The 24,123-nt window shown below is 43.4% G+C and overlaps 1 protein-coding gene and 1 long non-coding RNA gene across 4 annotated transcripts in view; one reads left to right on the top strand and one right to left on the bottom strand.

Moving 5' to 3' along the window:
- Positions 1-24,123, top strand: part of LOC147916625 (uncharacterized) — a 70,667-nt gene that overhangs the window by 37,884 nt on the left and 8,660 nt on the right. The window contains exons 3-4 of one of the 2 annotated variants that reach the window (XR_015552688.1): positions 2,112-2,281; positions 18,691-20,810. This is a non-coding gene — a long non-coding RNA (uncharacterized LOC147916625). Of the gene's footprint in view, positions 1-2,111; positions 2,282-18,690; positions 20,811-24,123 lie in introns of those variants that run through there. The other variant, XR_015552689.1, reaches the window with a different exon arrangement.
- Positions 8,444-23,131, bottom strand: LOC101389385 (folate receptor alpha-like). Of its 2 annotated transcripts, none has more exons than XM_087433399.1 (5): positions 23,003-23,131; positions 19,671-19,831; positions 9,278-9,466; positions 8,994-9,129; positions 8,444-8,850 (listed from the first exon to the last, which is right to left on the bottom strand). In XM_087433399.1, exons 2-5 carry the CDS (start codon positions 19,821-19,823, stop codon positions 8,567-8,569), a joined length of 762 nt encoding a protein of 253 aa, XP_087289525.1. In that variant the 5' UTR covers positions 19,824-19,831; positions 23,003-23,131; the 3' UTR covers positions 8,444-8,566. The 2 variants fall into 2 exon arrangements, with proteins under 2 accessions (XP_087289525.1, XP_004434009.2); XM_004433952.3 differs by having other exon boundaries at positions 19,671-19,842; positions 23,003-23,111.

Raw genomic sequence — 24,123 nt, 5'->3', positions numbered from 1 at the left:
GGAGATTAAGCCCTTATCAGATGTATGGTTTGCAAATATCTTCTCCCAATTGTTAGGTTGTCTTTTCGTTTTGTTAATGGTTTCCTTTGCTGTGCAGAAGCTTTTTAGTTTGATGTAGTCTAATTTGTTTATTTTTTCTATTGTTTCTCTTGCCCAGTCAGATGTGGTGTTTGAAAAGATGTTGCTAAGACCGATGTGGAAGAGCGTACTGCCTATGTTTTCTTCTAGAAGTTTCATAGTTTCAGGTCTTACATTCAAGTCTTTAATCCATTTGGAGTTAATTTTTGTGTATGGTGTAAGGTAAGGGTCTACTTTCATTTTTTTGCATGTGGCTATCCAGTTTTCCCAACACCATTTGTTGAAGAGACTTTCTTTTCCCCATTGTATGTTCTTGGCTCCTTTGTCAAAGATTAGCTGTCCATAGATGTGTGGGTTTATTTCTGGGCTTTCGATTCTATTCCATTGATCTGTGTGTCTGTTTTTGTGCCAGTACCATGCTGTTTTGGTTACTATAGCTTTGTAGTATATTTTGAAATCAGGGAGTGTGATGCCTCCAGCTTTGTTCTTTTTTCTCAGGATTCCTTTAGCTATTCGGGGTCTTTTGTTGTTCCATATAAATTTTAGGATTCTTTGTTCTATTTCTGTGAAAAATGTTGTTGGAACTTTGATAGGGATTGCATTGAATCTATAGATTGCTTTAGGAAGTATGGACATCACCACTCCTATTTAACATAGTATTGGAAGTCCTAGCCAGAGCAATCAGGCAAGAGAAAGAAATAAAAGGGATCCAAATTGGAAAGGAAGAAGTGAAACTGTCACTATTTGCAGATGACATGATTTTGTATATAGAAAACCCTAAAGAATCCACCAGAAAACTTTTAGAAGTAATAAACGAATATGGTAAAGTTGCAGGATACAAAATCAACATACAAAAATCAGTTGCATTTCTGTACACTAACAACGAAGTAGCAGAAAGAGAAATTAAGAATACCATCCCATTTACAATTGCAACAAAAAGAATAAAATACCTAGGAATAAACTTAACCAAAGAGGTGAAAGATCTGTACACCGAAAACTATAAAACGTTTCTGAAAGAAATTGAAGAAGACACAAAGAAATGGAAAGATATTCCGTGCTCTTGGATTGGAGGAATTAACATAGTTAAGATGTCCCACCCCGTTTTATAAGCCCATCCTGAGTGCTAGATCAGCCTCCCTGTCAGGGAAAGTGGGCCAACTCTTTCTAGGAAACAGCTCAATTGTCTTTCAATAAGGGGCCATTAAATCAGTTATTGTGCATCTACCCAATGGGATTTAACCTGGTAAAAGAATGAGAAAGCTCTTGATGTACAAATATGGAAAAAATCTCCAAGCATATTGTTAAGTGAAGGAAGAAAGGTACAGAAGGGCATCGATAGCATGCAATCTTTTGTGTAAAAAAGGAGTAGGGAGAACATATGTATTTGCATAAGAAAATGCTGGAAAGGTACAAAGAAATTTAAAAAGTGGTTGCTTGAGGGGAGGGCACAGGATTAGGGATGAGACTCTGTAAACCTTTCTAGTCTCTTTTGATTTTGAACCATGTGAATGTATACTTCATTTAAATATAATGTGGGGGCCATCCTGGTGGCATAGTGGTTAAGTTCACACACTCTGCTTCCATGGCCCGGCGCTCACAGGTTCATATCCCAGGCACAGACCTGCACCACTCATCAAGCCATGCTGTGGCAGCATCCCACATACAAAATAGAGAAATATTGGCACAGATGTTAGCTCAGGGCCAATCTTCCTCAAAAAACAAACAAACAAACAAAAACATTAAGTTTAAAGAAATAAAGAGAAAAGTCATTTATTTAAATAAATGTCATTAAAAAAATAAGTTGATGGAGAAGACTAACTCTCTTTCCCCAGGTTCTCGTATGTTCTCCTCAAAGTAGGTGTCAACTGGTACCTCATGAAATACAGCAGTCACCAGCAGGTTCATGCTCTGCTGTATTACACCCCAATGAGAATTCTTCTCTCTTCCATTCTGATATTGGACATTAATAGGTTCACTAGATCATTTGGTTCTGTCAACAAGGAGTTTCTCTCCTCTCCTTTGTTTTCCTAAAGATCCTGCCATAATTGACTGACAGGAAAATAGACTCATGGATCTGACATCACCACCATAACTAACACTTAGATGATTCAACCTGTCAGAGCCTTGAGACTTGAGATTTCCAGAAAAATTCCTGCCCCGAAGCATAAGACTTCTATGGAGAGAGATGCTAGCCCACAAACAGGTAACAAGAACTAATTTTAAAGGAATGAGTGAAATTGATAAAGGAGCTGTGGTTGTGGTTATTGTGTTGATATTTTTGGTAATGTGCTTCATGTTCTTTTTTTGAATAGTCATATGCTGCACCCTTTTCCTTTCACTGGCTCTGGTCTCTAAGCCTCAATTTAGTAGACCATACTTGTGCCAACTGGAACAAACACTCTCTCTAAAAAAAAATCCTTGGTCAATGGGCCACTCTTCTAAACATCTCTATCGGTATTGTCTACACCTACACCAGGAGCAAACTCTCTCCTTGATCGCCATGTTGTTCCAACCAATCTCTCGAAGTTCATGATGGAATAGAGTTTGGCTCAAATGATAGATTTTTATGGAGCCAGATGTGAAATGCCTTAGAATACATCCCCTCATGGGCACACCCCACATATTCAGAATCATATAAAATTCACTATATGCTACCATGGCAAAGGAGAGTATCCTACAGGCAATCATTCATTTATTCATTCATTTTACATAATCATAAAATTTATCCATTTAAAGTTTACAATGATTTTGCCAACTGGTGCAACCTTACCATAAATGAGTCTTAGAACACTTTCATCCCCGCTCATGCCCATTTATAGTTAATGCCTGTTCCTAGATCCAGCTCCAGGCAGCCACTAATCTGCTGTCTCGATAAATTTGCTTTTTCTGGACTTTTCATACAAATGGACTTTCAGTTAGCATAATGTTTCACTTAGCATAATGTTTTTAAGGTTTATCCATGACAGAGCATGTGTTACTTTTTATTGCTGAATAATATTCCATTGTAATGGATACAACACGTTTTGTCTATCCATTCACCAGTTGATGGACATTTAGGTTATTTCTAGTTTTTGGGCTATTTTGAATAATGCTGCTATAAATATTCACATGTGAGTCTTTATATGGATGTGTATTTTGATTTCTCTTGTTTAGATGCTTAGAAGTGGAATTGCTGGGTTGTAAGGCAGTTTTATTTATTTATTTATTTTTGCATTTTGTACCTATGTTTTATTTTATTTTTCTATTTATTCATTTTTTTTTTTTTAGTTTTTTGTTTATTGCAGTAACATTGGTTTATAACATTGTATAAATTTCAGGTGTACATCATTATACTTCTATTTCTGCTGTAAGACAGTTTTACATTTAACTTTTTTCTTTAAATTTCTCTTTTATTAAGACTTTATCTTTTTTTTGTGTGTGTGTGAGGCAGATCAGCCCTGAGCTAACATCTGTTGCCAATCTTCCTCTTTTTTTTTTTTACTGACGAAGATTGGCCCTGGCCTAACATCTGTGCCCATGTTCCTCTACTTTATATGGGCCACCGCCACAGCATAGCTTGACAAGTGGTGCGTTGGTGTGTGCCTAGGATCCGAACCTGTGAATCCCGGGCTGCCAAAGCGCTAAGCCAGTGGGCCGGCCCCTACATTTAACTCTTTGAGAAACTGCCACACTGTTTTCCAAGGGGCAGCACCATTTTACAGTTCCATCCGCAATGCATGAGGGTTCCAGTTTCTCCCCATCCTTGCCAACGTTTGTCATTGCCAGTCTTAGTTATTATAGCCATTCTAGTGGGTATGAAATGATATCTTATTGTGGTTTTAATTTGCATTTTCCTTCTGATTAATGATGTTGAGCATCTTTTCATGTATTTATTAGTCATTTGTGTACCTTCTTTGATGATATGTCTGTTCATTTCTCCTGCCCATTATTAGATTGGGTTGTATGTTTTCTTCTTATTGAGTTGTAAGCATTCTTTGTATATTATGGATACAAAACCTTATCAGCTGTGTGTTTTGCAAATATTTCTTCTAGTCTGAACTTGTCTTTTAATTTTTTTGTGTGTGTGTGAGGAAGATCAGCCTTGAGCTAATATCCATGCTAATCCTCCTGTTTTTTTTTTTACTGAGGAAGACCAGCTCTGAGCTAACATCTATTGCCAATCTCCCTCCTTTCCCACCCTCCCCAAAGCCCCAGTAGATAGTTGTTTGTCATAGTTGCAGATCCTTCTAGTTGCTGTATGTGGACGCGGCCTCAGCGTGGCTGGAGAAGCGGTGTGTTGGTGCGTGCCCGGGATCCGAACCGGGGCCTCCAGTAGCGGAGCGCGCGCACTTAACCACTAAGTCACGGGGCCGGCCCATCTTTTAATTTTCTTAACGGTATCTTTTGAAGTGCAAAAGTTTTTAATTTTAATAATACCCAATTTATCAGTATTTTCAGTGATGGACTGTGTTTTTGTCCAAAAAAGAAATAAAGGATGGATGGAAGCTTTAATCTAAGAAATCTTTGCCTGACACAGTGTCTGGAAGATGATCTCCTGTTTTCTTCTAGAAATTTTATTGTTTTAGCTGTCACATTTAAGTCTATGATCCATTTTGAGTTAATTTTGTGTATGGTATGAGTTGAAGGTCTATGTCCATCTTTTTGTGTGTGGATAATCAATTGGGCCAGCAGATTTGTTGAACAGACTATCCCTTCCCCCAATGAAGTGCTTAGCACCATTGTCAAAAATCAATTAACTATCAATATAAGGATTTATTTCTGGACTCTCAATTCTGTTCCATTGATTTATATGGCTATTCTTTGCCAGTACTACTGCTCTAGGAGTTCTGAATATGGAAAATTATTAGTACATTCTGCAAGCTAATGAATCCTCAGAATTTGAGGATGGCAACTACAGAAAGTGGGATTCAGACAAGTATTTTTATCAATCGATCAGAAACAGCACAATAGGCCTTTGATAAGGCATGTTGGATTGAGATGGTACTAACTGTAAATTTCACTGTAATTCTGATACATCTGTCAACAAGTCATATTTGTAAATAGTGTCACTGGTTCTGGAGAGAATATGATACACTGATTGGCCTTGTTCGCAAGACCACTAGGATGATGGCCAGTGGATTGCTCTGCTTTTCATGTTGCTATAGTTCTTTGCATAGGTTCAAAGAGTTGGTTTTCCTTTTTATCAGGATCTAACTAAAAAATTAAATTTGTATCCATGACCATGCCAGAAATATAAATGGACTGTGCATAACAAGGTCTTTGCAGTAGTCACTAGATCTGTTGACAAACATTCCAATTGCCCTCTCCTTCCAGACAGGATTGTATTTTCCTGGCCTCCTTGAAGTTAGTCATGGTCATGCCTTGATCTGGCCAACAAAATAAGTGTTGGGTGAAGTTTTAAGAGCCTGCATGGAATTCACCAAGTTCCCTATTCCTGTCTCATGGAGGTGTGGGATGAGATGGAGCCTCCATCAACTTGGGTCCCTGGGTGACAAGCAGAATCCCCCGACAGCCCACTGTTTAAGCACCGTAGCTTGAACAAGAAACAAAAGTTAGTTGTGCCAGAGAGAGATTAGGGATGTTACTGTGACATCACCTAGCTTATTACAGCTGCTACAAATGATACTTAACGTGGGAACACTGTCTAAAAACCTGTCAAATCATTGAATTGGGACCTGCTCTAGGAGTCTAGGCTTGGGTTCCAGTCCTAGCTCTGCCAGACCAGCTCAGGCCCAGCTGCTCTGGTCAGGCATGGGGTCCATTATCCCTTCAAGAAACACATTTACCCGCTCCACAAGGAGAAAGAGCTTGTTCTCAAGAGCCAGACTGCCTGGGCTGGAATTCCAGCTCTTATGCAGGAGGTGGCTTAGCCATGTTCTTTAATTTATGTGTCTGTTTCCACATACGTAAGATGCCGACGACAATATCTATAGCCTACAGGAATAAGTACAAAGCATTTAGGATAGTGCCTGGCAGATAGTGCTTTGTGGGTATTAGCTGTTAGTGGGGTCTGCCTCTTGCTGGCCCCCTCATCTCTTCCCAGGCATCCATCCAGAACATGCTGGGCACTCCCATTCCCCTCTCTTCTATTGGAGAGTTGAGCACTGGGCAGAATAGTCAACCCTGGAAGGCTTGGGTCCAACTCAAATGATAAAATCCTGGGCTTGACTCTTATTCAACACAGTACTGGAGGTTCTGGCCAGAGCAATTAGGCAAGAAAAAGGAATAAAATGAATCCAAATAGGCAACGAAGAAGTGAAACTCTCGCTGTTTGCAGATGACATGATCTTATATATAGAAAACCCTAAAGAATCCATTGGAAAACTATTAGAAATAATCAACAACTACAGCCAAGTGGCAGGGTACAAAATCAACTTACAGAAATCAGTTGCATTTCTATATACCAACAACGAACTAACAGAAAGAGAACTCAAGAAGACAATCCGATTTACAACTGCAACAAAAAGAATAAAATATCTAGCAGTAAATTTAACCAAGGAAGTGAAAGACCTACACAATGAAAACTATGAGACATTTTTAAGTGAAATCAATGATGACATAAAGAAATGGAAAAGTATTCCATGCACTTGGATTGGAAGAATAAACATAGTTAAAATGTCCGTACTACCTAAAGCAATCTACAGATTCAATGCAATCCCAATCAGAATCCCAAGGACATTCTTCACAGAAATAGAACAAAGAATACTAACATTCATATGGGGCAACAAAAGGCCCCGTATAGCTAAAGCAATCCTGAAAAAGAAGAACAAGGCTTGAGGCATCACAACCCTGACTTCAACCCATACTACAAAGTGATAGTAAGTAAAACAGCATGGTATCCTGGTACAAAAAGAGACACACAGATCAATGGAACAGAATTGAAAGTCCAGAAATAAAACCTCATATCTATGGGCAGCTAATCTTTGACAGAGGAGCTAAGGACATACAGTGGAGAAAGGAAAGTCTCTTCAATAAATGGTGTTGGGAAAACTGGACAGCCACTTGCAAAAGAATGAAAGTAGATCATCTTGTTTTGCCGTACACAAAAATTAACTCAAAATGGATGAAAGACCTGAAGGTGAGACCTGAAACTATAAAACTCCTGGAGGAAAATATAGGTAGTACACTACTCGCCATCAGCCATAAAGGGATCTTTTTGAATTCCATGTCTACTTAGACAAGGGAAACAAAAGAAAAAATAAACAAATGGGACTTCATCAGATTAAAGAGCTTCTACAAGGCAAATGAAACCAGGATCAAAATGAATAGGGAACCCACCAGCTGGGAAAAAATTTTTGTAAACCATATATCTGACAAGGGATTAATCTTGATAAATAAAGAACTCACACAACTGAATAACAAAAAAACACAACCCGATCAAAGAATGGGTAGAGGAAATGAACAGACACTTCTCCAAAGAAGGTATACAGATGGCCAATAGGCACGTGAAAAGATGCTCAACATCACTAATCATCAGGGAAATGCAAATCAAATCCACACTAAGATATCATCTTACACCCGTTAGAATGGCTATAATCACCAAGACAGAAAGCAACAAGTGCTGGAGAGACTGTGGAGAAATGGGAACCCTAATCCACTGCTGGTGGGAATGCAAACTGGTGCAGCCTCTATGGAAGACAGTATGGAGACTCCTCAAAAAATTAAAAATAGAAATACCTTATGATCCAGCTATCCCACTACTGGGTATCTACCCAACAAACCTGAAATCAACAATCGAAAGAGGTTTATGTACCCCTGTGTTCAGCGCAGCATTATTCACTATAGCCAAGACATGGAAGCAACCCAAGTGTCCCTCGACTGATGAGTGGATAAAGAAGATGTGGTATATATATACCATGGAATACTACTCAGCCATAAAAAAAGACAGAATTGTCCCATTTGCAGCAACATGGATGGACCTGGAGGGTATTATGTTAATTAAGCGAAATAAGCCAGAAAGAGAAAGACAGACACTGCATGATTTCACTCATATGTGGAAGATAAACTAACACATGGACATATAGAACTGTTTGGTGGTTACCAGGGCCTAGAGGGATGGGGGGAGTGGGCACAAGGGGTGGAGGGATACACTTATATGGTGACTGATAAACAATGATGTACAACAAAAATTTCACAATAAAAAAAAATCAAATTATAAAAAAAAAAAAAATCCTAGCCCTGGCTCTAGATTAGAGCTGTAGTGAAAAATGAAGTAGGTCCCAGGTTACAAGAATAGTTAAGCATCTGGAACATTCATAGCAAGTATCAAAGCTGGGAGCAGACCAAGTGTAACTGGCTTCAGTCAAAGAGAACTGGGAAGCAAAAGTCACCCTCCCATTCTGACCCAAGTATTTCACACGACACATCTGGCGTGTCTGGTTTATTCAAACTGTGGGTCTGAGGCCCCACCACAGAGCAGAGACGGAATAGCTGGGAGCTGTGGGGCTGGACAGGCAGGGATGTCCAGGTATCAGAAGGTAAAAGGAGCTCAGCTGAGCAGCCAGAGCAGCATCAGGGCCAGGCTGAGCAGGAGAGGCCCAGTCCCATGGGGCACGGCCCCGGCTGCCATGGCCTCAGCATAGAACCTCGCCACCTCCTCGTTGGGGTTGCCCTGGGCCGGGTCGAACCACATCTGGATGCAGCGGCCGCTCCCTCGGCTATAGTTGCTGACTTTGTAGGAGTGACTCCAGATATCATTGCACAGAGCAGTGGGCGTGGGGAAGTAGAAATCGAAGGGGTGGCAGGCAGCTTCCACTGGGCACTGGTTGTACCCTGTAGGGAGGATGGAAGACCTTTAGCTACTGGGCCCAGAACTATCTCTGGTTCTGGCAGCCCCACAGCCCCACATCAACCGGTTCTACACCCTCACTCCTTCACCTCCAGATCCCTCCCGCCCCTCCCGCCCCAGCCCTCACCTGAGGTCCAGTTCCAGCCCTTATGCCAGTTGCTCTTGCAGGTGTAGGAAGTGCGGCAGTCTTCCCACCAGCGCTCACAGTCCTCTTTGCACAGGGGCACATCCAGGATCCGCTCTTTGCGCCAGCTCTGGTCCACCTGGGAGATGTCAGCAGAGAACTAGGGCTCAGCTTCAAGATCCTTAGCAGCCCATCCCTGAATAGACCCAGAGCCAGAGACGTAGCCTGAGATGTCTGGGAAGCTCAGCTCCTCTGTAAAGTTGGGGGTGCAGAGGAGGAACCCGTACCTGCCGGATCCAGGGCCCCAGGTTGGGGGAGCACTCATACAGACAGGTGTCCTGGATGAAGTGGCGCTTGCAGGCGGGCTCCATCGTGCCGCAGTGGTCCCAGTTGAATCTGTACAGGTAGGAGATATCCTTATGGGCTTCCTGGCTGGTATTGGCAGTGCAGCAGGCGTTCTTCTTCCAGGGACTGCACTGGGTGGGGAAGACCAGGGACTAACTGCCACGCCCAGCACAGCCAGAATATTCCCACAGGCAGCCTCTGCCCTTTTAGTCCTCGATCCCCCAGTGTAGTCAGTCTTTCAAGGAAAACTTGCTGTTGGGGATTCCTCTTCGTGGAGGTGCAGTTAATTATAAAATCCGTTAATCCAAATCTGTATTGAGCTCCTACTTAGTCTAACCCAGGCACTTTTCTAGGAACCTGGGCCACAGCAACGAACACTACTCATGGGATAATTGCTTTGCGAAAAAAACAAATCAGGGGAGAGGGATGGGGAAATGCAATTTTCTAGAATGGTGGGATTAAGCCTCATTAGGGAGGCGGCAGCACTTGGAGGTGGGAAAGGCAAGTTAAATAAATTGTGCCCCCAGAATAGTTCTAATTCCGTAAATACTCAATACATTCTTATTGAATGAATGAAAACCCACAGCCTAGAATTTAATAAAAAAGCAAAATATTAAAATGTGTGCTTTTTAGAGCCAGCCCTGGTGGTCTAGGGGTTAAGACTCAGCACTCTCACCACTATGGCCTGGGTTTACTCCCTGTCGTAGAACCACACCACCTATCTGTCGGTTGTCATACTGTGATGGCAGCTCACATAGAGAACTAAACTAACAACCAGGATACACCCATGCACTGAAGCTTTAAAATATATACATATGTATATGTAAGCTGAAGAACTTAAAGTCAAGGCTGCTGGAAGTATCCACAGTGTACCACCACTTGTCAGTCTGCACTGGCAGCTGCGGGCTCTGTCATTCAAAACCACCACATATGGGACTGTGATCATTGTCTGCTGATCAGGTCAAAATGAACATTTACATATTGGAATGCATATTATACGCGACTTTCCTCTTGCTTGTTTTTTGGCATCAAATTGATTTTTTTAATGTTTATATAGGTTCAAGATATTAAAAGGATTATGGCAAAATAGTTGTCATAGGAAGGAGACCTTAGGTCCAGTAGGGTCGAGAGCCACAGCAGAAATGTTTGCTAGATGCATGAATCAAGGTGCTTTGTACCCAGCCTCACAACTGTGAGAGATCCACTTTTTTTGAGCTGTTTAGGGCTGGCAGAAAAGAAGCCACTGTATGCATTGTGCACTTTCTCCTCTCAGATCCTAGGAGGGGTCAGTCCCAGTGTAAACTCTGAAATCAAAATCAACCCCCAGGATGAGTCTCTCCAGCAGGCTCCTCTCTGGGCCTACTTCCTGATTTGTGTAGTTTGGAAACCCAACAACCAAGAAGCTAAGCTGTTGGCGTTGTACTTACAACATGGGGTACAAAGTATGTGTTAAACAAATAGTTGCCTGTATTAATGCTGATGGGGTTCAAGGCAGGTCCCCCCAAGATGTGCCACTCTGGTATGAAGATTATTTCAAGCTGAAGACAATAAAGGCTCAGAAGACTCTGGAAGAAACTGTGACCTCCCCCGCCCCCCCACACACACACCTGACTGCCTAAAAGAATTTAAGATAGAAGGCCTGTCCCCAGGACAGTTCATCACCATAGATAACTCTGGGTATGGATAGACTGGGAGGGTCCTTGCTAAGCCGATTTTTATCAAAGCTCTGAAAACCAAGTAAAAGTAGAAGTTACCCTTTGTCAGAAACATTTACATTCATAAGGGAAATCTCCATTTGTAAAGGTATCTCCCTCTCTGTACCAGGAAGAAGAGGGGATGACCTTATCTCTAGAAACTCTTATCAGTGTGAAAGGCTAGGACTTAAATCTGCATATTCTTGTTTACTGTGCTTTTTTGGTAATCTCTCATAGCTGACTCCCCCACCCCCAAAATCCTCCTTGGTCATTGCCTGAATATGCTATTTAAGATGAGAACCTCTGCCATTTGTTGAGTTACTCAGTTTCTCTGGTCTCTCCCATGTATACATGTTATAAAGCTTTGTTTGATTTTCCCCTGCTATTCAGTCTCATGTCAATTTAATTTGTAGCCCAGCCAGAAAGGACCCAGAGTAGGTAGAGGATAGTCTTCCTCCCCTTCAGTCTAGCAATGAGGATGGGATAAAAAATTCACTGGCTGGACGCTCTTCGCTCCTTATCTACTGCAGCTGAGAGGTCCTGGACCCCTGATAAGAGCTGGCAGGAAGTAAGAATTCTTACCACGTCAGTCTCCTGGATCTCTGCCTGCAGGGTCCAGTGGAAGCAAAAGTGGTGAGGTTGTTGTTTTTTTTTTCTTTTCTAAGTTTAGATTAGCAGGAGAAAATATTGATGAAGCTAGTTTCTTGGACTTAGCAAGTCTCACCAATGAGTACTCATTGGGTGTAGATCCTTTTCCTCTCAGAGATAGTCACTATTTCTCCTTGTCTCTGACTTTTTTTGTCATTTGTCACAAGACACAGGCATCTCTGTAAGCCTGTTGTCTGAGAACATGCACATGAAGTGAAAAGCTAAGGGCATCTTGGAAGCCAAAAAGGCCACAAATTTGGTGGGTGCAGGTCGAGCAGTTAAGAGCCATTAGGACGCTCACCACCCCAAGAAGTCTCCCGTGAAAGGATCAGTTGGGTCACTGAATGGGGTAGATGACACAGGTCCCCTGCCAACTTCAAGAAAATGTCTCTGCAATGACAAGGTACTCTGTAAAGTACGCACAATCCCCAACCCTGTGGCACCTCCCCCCTAGGTATTATTCTGGCTCCAAGAGACCCAAGGCTTAGCTAAAGCTGTTAATGTGCATATCAGGTGAGATTTTTTCCTTTTGTCTTGTTTTATGTCTTAAGAGCTTGGCTTTTTGACCTTTCTGGTCTCTGCCATCTGGAGGATGCATGTACCAGCATGCATCTTGGCGGCAAGTCAAGTCAAGTGGACTGGTGTTCCGAGAAATTCTCTTTGTCCAGCTGTGTCTGCTCTTGGGAGTTTGTCATAAGGGGTCCCATTTGCTTTCATAAGGGGCCTTTGTCATCTCAACCTTTGTTGTTTGTTGTGCTTTCTTATTTTGGGGAGTGATTTCTCTGGATCTTTTTTGGAGACGCCTGTTGCTTCCACGGTTAAGCTATGGTATGAGTTGCTGTTAAGATCCTACTCATCAGTGTGGCCAGACAATGGATCATTTAAATTGGGAAAACTTCTAAATTGAGGGAGAAAAAATTTGCGAGAGCTCTCATCATAATTGTTTTATTGGTACCTATGAAAAGGCCAAACTAAAAAAGGAAAAAAAAAATGACTAGCTTTAAGACCCTGACTCAGGTTACAATTAAATTGAGAAAATGTAAAAGTACAAGTGTTGATAAGATTATAAAGGTTGGAATGTTTGAGCTAATTTTATATAAAGAGGTTATATCAACTTTGTCTGAGTATGTTTTAAAATGTCTGATTGGGAATGCTTCCCCTGTCCAAAATTATAAGACCAAGACCTATTGATGAAGTCCTAATGAAAACTATGACTAGAGGTATAAGAGTTAATGGAGTTCAGATGAAATTTTGTAGAAAAATTGGTATATTTACAGGCTTCATATGAAGTGATTGTATCTCTTTTTTTCCGATTGTATTAAAGATTGTGTTGTGGGGATAAACATTGTGACTCACTGGGGAATGTTTCCCCTGCTTGATTGTAAGACAGCATATAAATCTGCCCTTCAGACTATGTTAGTTAAACTTACAGAAAAGAAGATAATGGGAGCTTCCCTCCTCCAAGGTAAATGGGTCTAGGGTTAAATTGTACACTTAAAAAAGAGGGCCTTTGTTAAATGCTTTGTGCAGACTTTTAAAAGTGTGATACATTGTCCTGAAAGTTTTAGAACATACAAATCTTTTGATTCACCTCTTAAGTTAAAGATCTCCCTGATATATTAAAAAAAAAGCAATTGGAAAAAAATGTAGCTGGAAGGATGGGTCAACTTCTTTGTCATTCAAACTTTAATTCAGTTCTTTGGGGACAAGTAGAAGCAACTATCTTTGTCTTAAAAATCTCTGCAAGGCCAGAGGGATGGCTTTAGAAAGCAGTTCAAAGTTCACCTGTCTTTTGTCAATCTCAAAGCCTCCCCTGTTCCTCAAAATGCTCCTAAATATTGATTGAGACATTAGAAGCAGATAAGGCACATATGCCCCAGGAACTCCATCTTGGAGAAAACTTGAGTGGTTTCTGTGCTTTTGTGATGGAGTTGGACAGGTAGATCAACCTATAATATCATTTGAGTTAGGACCCAATTTCTGAGAAAACAAGAACAATTGTCCTTAAAAAAAAAATCCTTGTGGGCGGGCCGCGTGGCTTAGCGGTTAAGTGCGTGCGCTCCGCTGCTGGCGGCCCGGGTGTGGGTCCCGGGCACGCACCTACACACCGCTTCTCCGGCCATGCTGAGGCCGCGTCCCACATACAGCAACTAGAAGGATGTGCAGCTATGACATACAACTATCTACTGGGGCTTTGGGGGAAATAAAAATAAAAATAAATAAAAATTAAAAAAAAAAAATTCCTTGCAAGACTGGAAAAGCAGCTCTAGAGGCAGTTCAGATTCCACCCAGTTCCTTTATCTCAAAAAGGATTATCATCTCACCTCTCCAGGAACTGCTATCTAGCCCATCACTAAGTCCTAGGACTGAAGGAAAAAAAAAAAAGTAAAAAGGCCAGAGCAAAAGGGTTGTAAGAGTGCCCTTGCAAAAAATCTAGCATCTTGAGTGTCTTCTCCACAAATAATAGTAAAAAAAAAAGCTTAAAACAAAGTTTGGATTCAGAACTAGGGAGCTTTGGGGGCCAGCCCCGCGGCATAGCTATTAAGCGTGTGTGCTCTGCTGCTGGCGGCCCAGGTTCGGATCCCGGGCACACACCAATGCACTGCTTGTTAGGCCATGCTATAGCGGCGGCCCATATAAAGTGGAGGAAGGTGGGCATGGATGTTGGCCCAGGGCCAGCCTTCCTCACCAAAAAAAAAAAAAAAAAAGAGGAGGATTGGCGTGGATGTTAGCTCAGGGCTGATCTTTCTCACAAAAAAAAAAAAGAAAAACTAGGGAGCTTTGTGTTACTGTACCTGATTCATGACAGTAATTTTAAAACAATAGCTGTGGAATCTCTGTGTATATGTGTCTATATGTGTGTTATATTTTACCTCCAGATGGTATAGCCAAAATTAAGAGCTCTGTTTAATTGACTTAAAGTAAGAGCTCACGTGTCTTTCAAGTTAACGTAATATGAAATAATCTTTGGTGAATGAAAGTTTAAGTTTGTTGGTTTGATTAAAATAAACATGTACTCAGAGTTATCAGCATTGGATATGATGCAGACCTGCAGCCTGGGTTTACTAGTTAAATAAGCTCACATTATCCCTGTTAGAAATTTGTCAACATAACTTAAAATGATAGCTAATTTTGTCCAATGTCTCATGAAGTTTTCTTGGGTAATCTAAACATAATTGTTGGGGACAAATAATTTAGATGTAAATAAGGCGAGTTTAAACCTTTAGCAATAATTATATTTTATAACATATATTTATAACTTCCTAAATCTCTTTGGTAACTTGAAACCTTGAAGTTTGTTAGGTTAAAGTAAATGATAAAAAATTCGTTGAGTATTTAGATCATTTCCAAATAAGGTAAAATATGAAACACTAATTATTAACTATTGGTTTACCTACTTTTGGCTCCTTATCACACAGAAACTAAAAGGTGTTTTGGGTCTCTTGGTAAACATGTCTTGTGCTTTGTTAAAAAAAATCGTACCATAAAGGAACATGTTTCCAGAAATTGTGAAAAGTGTTTGTAGGTTTGTCAGGCCATGGAAGGCTAATGTAAAAGAAAGTTTATAATTGCTTACTTAGTTTTTACTTAACAATTAAGGTTTCTAAGGGTTAAAATTCTAATATGTGATGAAAGCTACTAGAAATTAATTAAGGAAAATATGTTTGTATTCAAGGAAAGTAAAATGTATGTTTTCAGTAAGGAAGGTATAAAAATGAAAACATTTTTGTTTCATTAAGAAAGATAAATTTGTCCTAAAGTACTAGAAGGGAAGAAAGGAAGTCATGGGACAAATTCTGAATGTAAAAAGTAAGTGACAGAGAGTTTGTGAAAGTAAAAGCCTGAGGAGTTTTATGCATGGTCAGGTTGGCTAAGATTAAACTAAATCCAATTAACTAAATGAGTTTTAATGTCAAAAGTAAGCTGGTGCAAAATTAAAATTTGGTCTTCTGGGGCCGGCCCGGTGGCGCAAGCGGTTAAGTGCGCGCGCTCCGCTGCGGCGGCCCGGGGTTCGCTGGTTCAGATCCCGGGCGCGCACCGCTTGGCAAGCCATGCTGTGGCGGCGTCCCATATAAAGTGGAGGAAGATGGGCACAGATGTTAGCCCAGGGCCGTCTTCCTCAGCAAAAGAAGAGGAGGATTGGTGGATGTTAGCACAGGGCTGATCTCCTCACCAAAAAAAAAAAAAAAAAAAAAATTTTTAGGCATCCTATATAAAGTAGAGGAAGATGGGCATGGATGTTAGCCCAGGGCCAGTCTTCCTCAGCAAAAAGAGGAGAATTGGCAGATGTTAGCTCAGGGCCGATGTTCCTCTCAAAAAAAAAAAAAAAAAAATTTGGTCTTCTTTCTCTTAAAAGGATAATTTTCTTGAACTTTTCATCAGAGAGCTTACAAAAGGTTTTTCTTTACCTTTGAGTAAGTCTACCTAAAAGACAAAAAACTATATTAAAATAATTTCCTGTGTTCAAAAGGACTGAGGTCTCTCTATTAAGATTTTTTTGACTATTTTAACTCTCTGTTTGCCCTTGACTGTTTCTATTGTCACTCTGATTAAATGGATAACAGAGCACTGTTTCACAGTGAGTGTTGTTTCCTTTTTTTTTTTTTTGTGAGGAAGATCAGCCCTGAGCTAACATCCATGCCAATCCTCCTCTTTTTTGCTGAGGAAGACTGGCCCTGGGCTAACATCTGTGCCTATCTTCCTCCACTTTATCTGGGACACTGCCACAGCATGGCCCAACAAGTTGTGCATCGGTGCACGCCCGGGATCTGAACCCGGGCCACCAGCAGCGGAGAGCGTGCACTTAACTGCTACACCACGGGGCCAGCCCCTAGTGTTGTTTCCTACTTGATCAAGTGTTTTAAAACTTTTTGATATTTTTGGCAAGCTTCCTCCACAAAAAAATATTCAAATCCTGAATGAAGTCTTTCTTTTGGCCTGGAAGAAGAAAAAAGAATTTTCTTCCTTTGAGAATTTTCAGAGGTCCCCTGGGACTCCTTAAAGAACTTTGCTCTCTTCCTGTAAGGAGGAAGATACTAAACTTATTAGGCTTAGTTGGTATGTTAAATTACATGGGAAGCATTGTTAAATAAGTGATGATGAACCTTCTTAGGTGGTATTATGTGGGTAAATGTTATTGATATAGGTGTTTTAAAAATTATGTAACATTCCTAGAATTCTGATCTGTCCTGGTTATCAGTCAGAATTCTAGTTATTATCTTAAAGTGTTGTATGTCACAGAAATAACCAAGTTTCTTTGTCAGTTGTCATTTTGAAGTCTTTTGTTATTTACAGACAGTTATTGTTTTACTCTGATGCTTTTACAAATGTTTTCATCTTCAGAGAGATTCATGGAAAGGACTTTGACATTTACTCTGGAATACAGGGTTCTGACAAACTTTCAGATTATAAAACTGAACTGGGTAAGAAATTACAGAACTCTGATAATTTCATAAAACTGCTAACAGAAGATTAAGATCATTCGGGACTGAATGAACTGATGAGGATGATTATAATTTTTATGATTTTTCATTTGAAATATTGCTGATTTTTTTTAAATGTTTTGTTTTTTCAGATTTAAGGAAACTTCTTCCCTTTTTTCTTAAGCTAACTATGATTTATAGCAATTAGGTAAATTACACTGTTGTAAACAGAATTAAACATTTATCTTTTTCTCTCTACCTGATCCCTCCAGAATTTGGAAACTCTTAGTGAGTAAATATTGTTATTTTCATGGCAATATAGTTATTTGCATAAGTTCAATAAGAATCTCTTCTCATTATAACTGGAAACATGTTATATTCCAAGGCTTTGACTGGAATGTCATATTTTGAGAGAAACATACAGACTGGGATATGACAAGACAGCTTTTGAGGAATAAAGGTTGACTTTCAGGCCACTTGGAAACATTGGCCTGATACCCTGTTTACAGAAGATTCCAAGCAATCTCACCTGGGTAAGCAAGGAATGTCACTTAGCTGGCAGGTGCAAGGAACTTCAATATTTTGGGGGAAATTGAGAAGAGAGGAATTCACCCAAATCTGTAGGTATTGCAGGTGAAGTCTGATGACAAAATCCTTGGCTTGGCTTTCCTGGCCTCGAGAGGCCTTTGAAGTTCAATCTGAGATTCCTCATAAAAAGTTCCAGCAAAGTAGACTTAAAAGAGCCTATATGATCAGTTGCTATTCTTGCTGTACTTATGTAAATAACTGGGCCCAATTTATTGAAACTAGACTTATTTTACAAACTAGTCAGTCTTAATTTGGCTATCTTTGGTAAAAATGAGGGTGATTTTAGAGAGAAAAATTATTTCAGTGGAAACGATAGTACACATTTATGGATATTAGATCCTAGTTCTGTTAACTTTCTTTGAGGTTTTTGTTTTCTAACTGGACTGGATCCTGAATTCTTCTAGTCTCTTGAACTATCTGGCTACAAATCTCTGAACTAACGTTTTCCCATCATTTTTTTTTAAAGATTTTTATTTATTTATTTTTCCCCCCCAAAGCCCCAGTAGATAGTTGTATGTCATAGCTGCACATCCTTCTAGTTGCTGTATGTGGGACGCAGCCTCAGCATGGCCAGAGAAGCGTTGCGTTGGTGCGCGCCCGGGATCCGAACCCCGGCTGCCAGCAGCAGAGCGCGCGCACTTAACTGCTAAGCCACCGCGCACTTAACTGCTAAGCCACGGGGCCGGCCCGCAATTTTCCCATCATTTTTATTCGAAATCATTGAGAACTGAAACCACCCTTGTTCCTGAAGTCCTACAAACTGAAGCTGGACAACTTGATATAAACTTTGTAGAGATCACTATGATAGCGTGCCTGTTGCTGTGTAAACCACTCAAAAGGATACCTGAACACTCGATGACATCATCAAAGACATTTTAAGCTACAAAAGATGCTTCAGACCTTGACATCTAGAAATATTCTTGACTGGCTGTCCTCTGAACTTAGAAACTGGTTTATAATTTGCTCTGATCATTAATCTTGTTTTTCTTCTTGTTTCCATAGAAATGCTTCTTATTAAATACTTGATTGCTTGCTTCCACAATATACGCCTAACTTTGGGAGCCCACCTGCATCACCACCTTCTAAAATGAACTTAACTGGACTGATCTATTACCAGGACTAAGAAGGGTGTTCAGTGAGATGGAACAATCTATCACTCAGCTTCTAGATTATGAAACTTTTCTTCACAGGAGGGAACTGATGGGGTTCAGGGCAGACTGCCCCAAGATGTGCCACTCTGCTATGTGGATTATTTTGAGCTGAAGACAATAAAAGCTCAGAAGACTCAGAAAGAAACTTTGACTTCCCCCCCGCCCGCCCCCCCACCCCCCCCACTAACTGCCTAAAAGAATTTAAGATAGAAGGTCTGTCCCCGGGACAGTTCAACACCATAGATAACTCTGGGTATGGATAGACTGGGAGGGTCCTTCTAAGCCCATTCTTATCTAAGCTCTGAAAACCAAGTAAAAGTAGAAGTTACCCTTTGTAAGAAACATTTACATTCATAAGGGAAATCTCTATGTGTAAAGGAATCTCCCTCTCTGTACAAGGAAGAAGGGGGGATGACCTCATCTCTAGAAACTCTTGTCAATGCCGAAGGCCAGGACTGCACACCCTTGTTTGCTGTGTTTTTCTGGTAATCTCCCATAGCTGACTCCCCCCATCCCCAACATCTTCCTTTGTCTTTACATGAATATTAAGATGAGAACCTCCGCCATTTGTTACTCACTTTCCTTGGTCTCTCCCATGTATACATGTTACAAAGCTTTGTTTGATTTTCTCCTGCTTTTCGGTCTCATGTCAATTTAATTTGTAGCCCAGCCAGAAAGGACCCAGAGTGCGTAGAGGATAGTCTTCCTCCCCTACAATGCAAACTGAAGGTCTCCTCAGGCAGCTTCCCTGTGTCCACCGTGGAGAGGCTTTGACAATTCTGTCTCCTGCTTTCCTCTTCCTCAGTCAGCTCCTCCCCACCCTTGGCCCACCTGCTCATGCAGCTTGTCCTCCCGGCTTGGCTTTGCTTTGTGATGCTTGGCATCCATGCAGACATTGAGAAGCTCAGTCCTGGGCAGGGCTGCCTGTATGGCAGCCACCCACACCAGAAGGAGCAGCAGCTGTGTTGTCACGGGGAAGTCCATGGCAGTCTCTGAGGAAGAGCTGTGGTCAGTGGCACCAAGGAATGTGGAGGCAGGGCCTCAAGGTGTAGGAACAGCCCCAGGTGGGTGGAGCCTCAATGAAGCCCTAGGAGGGTTGCCCCACCCCCACACCTCCATCTTGCCAGCCTCAGTGAGGGGTGGGATCAGACACCACCTTCTGGGACAGCCCTTGGCTGGGGCCACACTGCCTTCTCCAGGTGGTCGTGAGGATCAAGTGATACAACTAAGGGATAAGGGATGGGGTTTGGGCAAAATGCAGAAATAGCCAGGAGATTGCCATAGGTCCATAATCCCTTGTTCAAAATCCTTGGAGGCAAATGTTTCAGTTTAAAATGTTTAGGATCTTATAAAAGGTAATAAAAAATAAGGTAATACGATTCACATGCACTCAACAATCAAGCACACATTCTGTGGTGAAATAGTGACACTGCTGGGATGAATAAAAACTATAATAACTTCACACTCATTTTCAGGGCAGATTTTGACACCAATGACTTTGTGCAAAAGTTTACAACATGATCTTAGTTTTGGAGCTCCAGATAAGCTGCAGGCCTATCTTAAAACAAAACAAAACCTTGGTTCCAGCCCTTTCCCGCCTCATCATTTGGCCTCTCCCAGAGACCCTGTGACCTGGGGAATGTCACAGGGCACAAGGCTTGTGGGGTGGGCATGGGCAGCCAGCCAGACAGCCCCTGGGGCCTTGGGAGGCTCCTGAGCCCCCTGCCACAGAGCTGGCCTGCGCACGGCCTTCATAGCACCTCAGTCCTCTGACCTCAGACACTGAGCTTTGGGAGGTGACTGTTCCCTCACCCCGCTGGTCACCAGGTGCCTGCTCTTCTAAAACGCTCGGCTCCTAAAGCTGAGGCCCCTGCCTGCTCACAAAGCTGCCCTGCCTCCACATTGCCCCCATCTCCTGCAGAACTCCGCATCTTGCCTGGGCCTCCTGGATGGAGCCTGAGCCGGGCAGCCTCCAGGCTGACTCTGCCCAGCAGGGCTCAGGGAAAACTGGAATTGAATTCCCACCTAGCTCTCCTCCTCCTCCCCCCCTCCCCCCCTCCCGCCTACCCCTTCCACAATCCAATTTGCTGCTCCTCCCTTTATTCCAGTGTTCATTCATTCTCTCACTTGCTAATTCATTCATTCCGGGACCCACTCATCCCGCCACTGTCCCAATCACTCACTGAGCTCTGAGAGCACAGGATGAGTCTGTACCCTGGGGAACACCAGGTGATTCTTCGGATTAGGCTCCTTGGGGACACAGTCTAGCAAATTACAGCACAGGGTTCTGGATTAGCCTGTCCAGGATCCCAGCCCTCACACTGCACCTCCTACCTGACCTCTCCTGCCTGGAGGAGAATAACTCAAATTATCTTGAGGCTTAGTTTCTTCATCTGAGGATTAAATGTAGGGGGGAAAACCCCAACAAATGATAGCCAGCTGGGCACAGATTGAGGAACCAGTTGGGCACGGGTTGAGGGATGTGCCCCACGTCCCATGGCAGGAACCACGTAAGTCTGACTCGGGACCCCCAAGTCGAGCGCTCCTTCAGCTTTTGTCCCCTGCACCTTCGCTGTGCTGAGGCTCTCATGGGGGCGGCCTATGTGGAATGCTGGGAGAGGATGCCTGGGGAAGGCCTGGGGGGCTAGAAAGCCTTTCCTCAGGGTCCACTGGCTCCCACCTGGTTGGTCAGGAGTTTTTCTTGCTGTGGCTGCTTTCTAGAACCAGAGCTCTCTTCCTCTCCGTGCATCCTACATCACTCTGCAAGCCCCTCCCCTCCCTCCTAGTCTCAGCTTCAGCTCTTGGTCCAGCTGAGCCCCCCCACCACCACCACAACAACCATCACGCTCAACACACACACACCCCAGGGCCTCAGCTCTGAAGCCCTGAAAACTCAGCGCTGTTCTGAAAGGCCAGAGCCCTGGGTTCTAGTTCGGGGATGGACACTAACTTGTGTCCTTGGGCAGGCCCTGCCCTGCTCCTGGCCTCAGGCTGCACTTCTGGATTCTCTGTGCTTTAGGCAACAGGGATCCTCCCAGTTCAGCCAGTCCTTTACACATGCTGGGAGCACCTCAGGGTGTGTTGCTTCTGATAGGGGCAGGGAGTGGCCTACCTGGGAGAGGTGGCTCTCCGTCTGGCTGGGGCTTCTGCTCTGCTCTACAGTCCCCTTGCCTTAAGCTAGGGCACAGGCGCGGTTTGGTGGCCTAGGAGACGGCAGTAGGGCAGGCAGCGGGAATGTGGCCCAGGAGTGGAGCCCGGGATCGGGCGAAGGCCACTCAGCAGTTAATTATTGCACTCGGGCACCAGCCAGGCCTCCGTGGGAGGGGGCAGAGGGTGTGGATTATAGTACAGGACTGATGCCAGTCCCCAAGCCCCACTTATCCCATTTTCTCCTCAAAACTCAAGTCTGATAAAACCTTGCAGCCTGAGTTGGTGGGATCCATTAAAATAATCTGGCCTACTTCCAACACCCCTGTCCTGTTATACTGAGGAGAATGAGACCCAGAGAATCAGGACACAGCCAATTGCAGGCTGTAGAGAGCAAGGAGCTCCCATGTCCCCACCTTAGAGAGTCACCAACTCCTCCAGCCTCATCAGCTCCAGGCATCGCACCCCTCCAGCTACAAAATCACAAATATTGGGATGACCTGAGTCTCAGCTCCCCAAGGCCCCAGTTCCCCTCCCATCCCCCTCACGTACTACCCACCCACCCACACAGGTATCATTGCTACAGCATCCAAGAAGCCTTCCTTTTTTCACCCTCTGAGGCCACGGTGGTACCAATGGTGGGGAAGGGGAAGGAGGCTGCAGATTTGGGCAGGAGGAGATGCTGAGCTCCCTTCTGTTGAGGTGCCTGTGCGATCAAAAGGGAGCTCATTGTAGAGGCGAAAGCCCAGGGGAAGGGTCCGGGTTGGATGCAGATGTGGGAGCCATCAGCCTATGGATGAGTGGAAGTTTAGTGAAGATGGGGCCCCAGTACCCTGGGGAAAGCCACAGGTCTGGGTCCATGGAGCACGAAGGGGATGGGGAGCCAGAGGAGGCAGCTGGATCTCTGAAGGAGGGTCAGCCGAGGAGGAAGGTCCTAAAGGGCTTGCAAAGAAATTGGCTCCCGGGGGACCCCCAGCTCATGCCCTGCTTTCCTTCTCCCTCAGAGTGAGCCTTACCTGGAAACTGTGACAACCTGGAGGGTTAAGCCCACTGAAGACCTCAGCAGGTAGAGGTCTGCTGGAACCCTCGAACCTCCTTTCCGGCTTGGACAAACCCAGCTCAGCCTTCTCCTGACTGGAGAAGAATGACCAGGTTTCTAGGAAAGCCTCAAAGTGGAAACTCCTCTAGGTGGGACTTGCCCCTGCCTCTTATCCTCCAGACCTGCCCTGGGGGCTGACCATTAACTGGGTTTTATGGCCCCTCCACTGTGGGAGTGAGGTTTGGCCCCTGAGCCAGGCCTCTGGGCCCTGAGGGCTTCACAAGTAGTAATCAGCAAATGGGAGGTGAGTTGGGGGTGGAGTTCTGATCCCTGAGGAGTCCCTGCCCTTGTTGAGCCTCAAGCCCTGCTCTGAATCTGGGGTCGAGGTGCTAAGGCCATCTGGCCAGCAGAGAGGGACAGAGTCAAGCAGTTGCCTTGGAGCAGATCCAGAGAGTGTCTACCTGAAACAGCATCTTAATACCAGCAAGGTTAGCCGTTGGAATCCTTGTGGACCCCAATCTGAAGGCTGCCCTGTGACCAGACAAAGATAACAGGAAGGTGTTGGAACCACATGGGTGGGGGCTCTGGGCTGCAGGAGTGGGTGTAGGAGAAACTGGAGCCTTTGCTGAGTGCCAGCCCATCCACAAGCAGTTGCTTCCCACCCATCCTCACAGGGTGGAAACTGCAGTTCCCAGGCAGCAAGGAGGGGCTAGGATTCAGATCTGAGTCTGATTCCTAGCCTGGCTTCTTTCACAAAGAACAGAGAGCTCTGTGAGGGGCCCTCAGGGCATCAGTCTAAGGATTACAGATCCAGTGTTTCTTTGCTAACCTCACTTCCTTCCCTTGCCCTCTTAACTGCTATCTTAGCCACCTAGAAATTCTGCTTGCACTTCTTTGACCTCCAAGCCTTTGCACCTGCTGAACCCTCTCCAATGAATGCCATTCCTTACGTCGCCATTTTCTGCTTTGCAAACATTACTCCTCTGGAAGGCTTCCCTAACCTCTCTGGGCTCCCACAGGACTACAACCCACTCCGTGCTTCCTGAAGCAATGCCTCAGCTCATTGTTCTCGGAGTTGTTGGTTCTCAGGCCTGTCTG

Source organism: Ceratotherium simum, chromosome 7, assembly GCF_057802395.1.
Source record: "Ceratotherium simum simum isolate JZ-2026a chromosome 7, ASM5780239v1, whole genome shotgun sequence".
NCBI classification, from domain to species: Eukaryota; Metazoa; Chordata; class Mammalia; order Perissodactyla; family Rhinocerotidae; genus Ceratotherium; species Ceratotherium simum.
The sequence above is the reverse complement of the archived record's forward strand: the minus strand, read 5'-3'. Positions and strand labels throughout refer to the sequence as shown.

Coding starts and splice junctions, on each gene's coding strand:
- LOC101389385 (XM_087433399.1), bottom strand. CDS start 19,823: ATGGACTTCCCCGTGACAACACAGCTGCTGCTCCTTCTGGTGTGGGTG. Junction 9,467..19,670: donor AGGACAAGCTGCATGAGCAG/GTGGGCCAAGGG, acceptor TTCCCCACCCAG/TGCAGTCCCTGGAAGAAGAA. Junction 8,851..8,993: donor GGGCTGGAACTGGACCTCAG/GTGAGGGCTGGG, acceptor TCCTCCCTACAG/GGTACAACCAGTGCCCAGTG.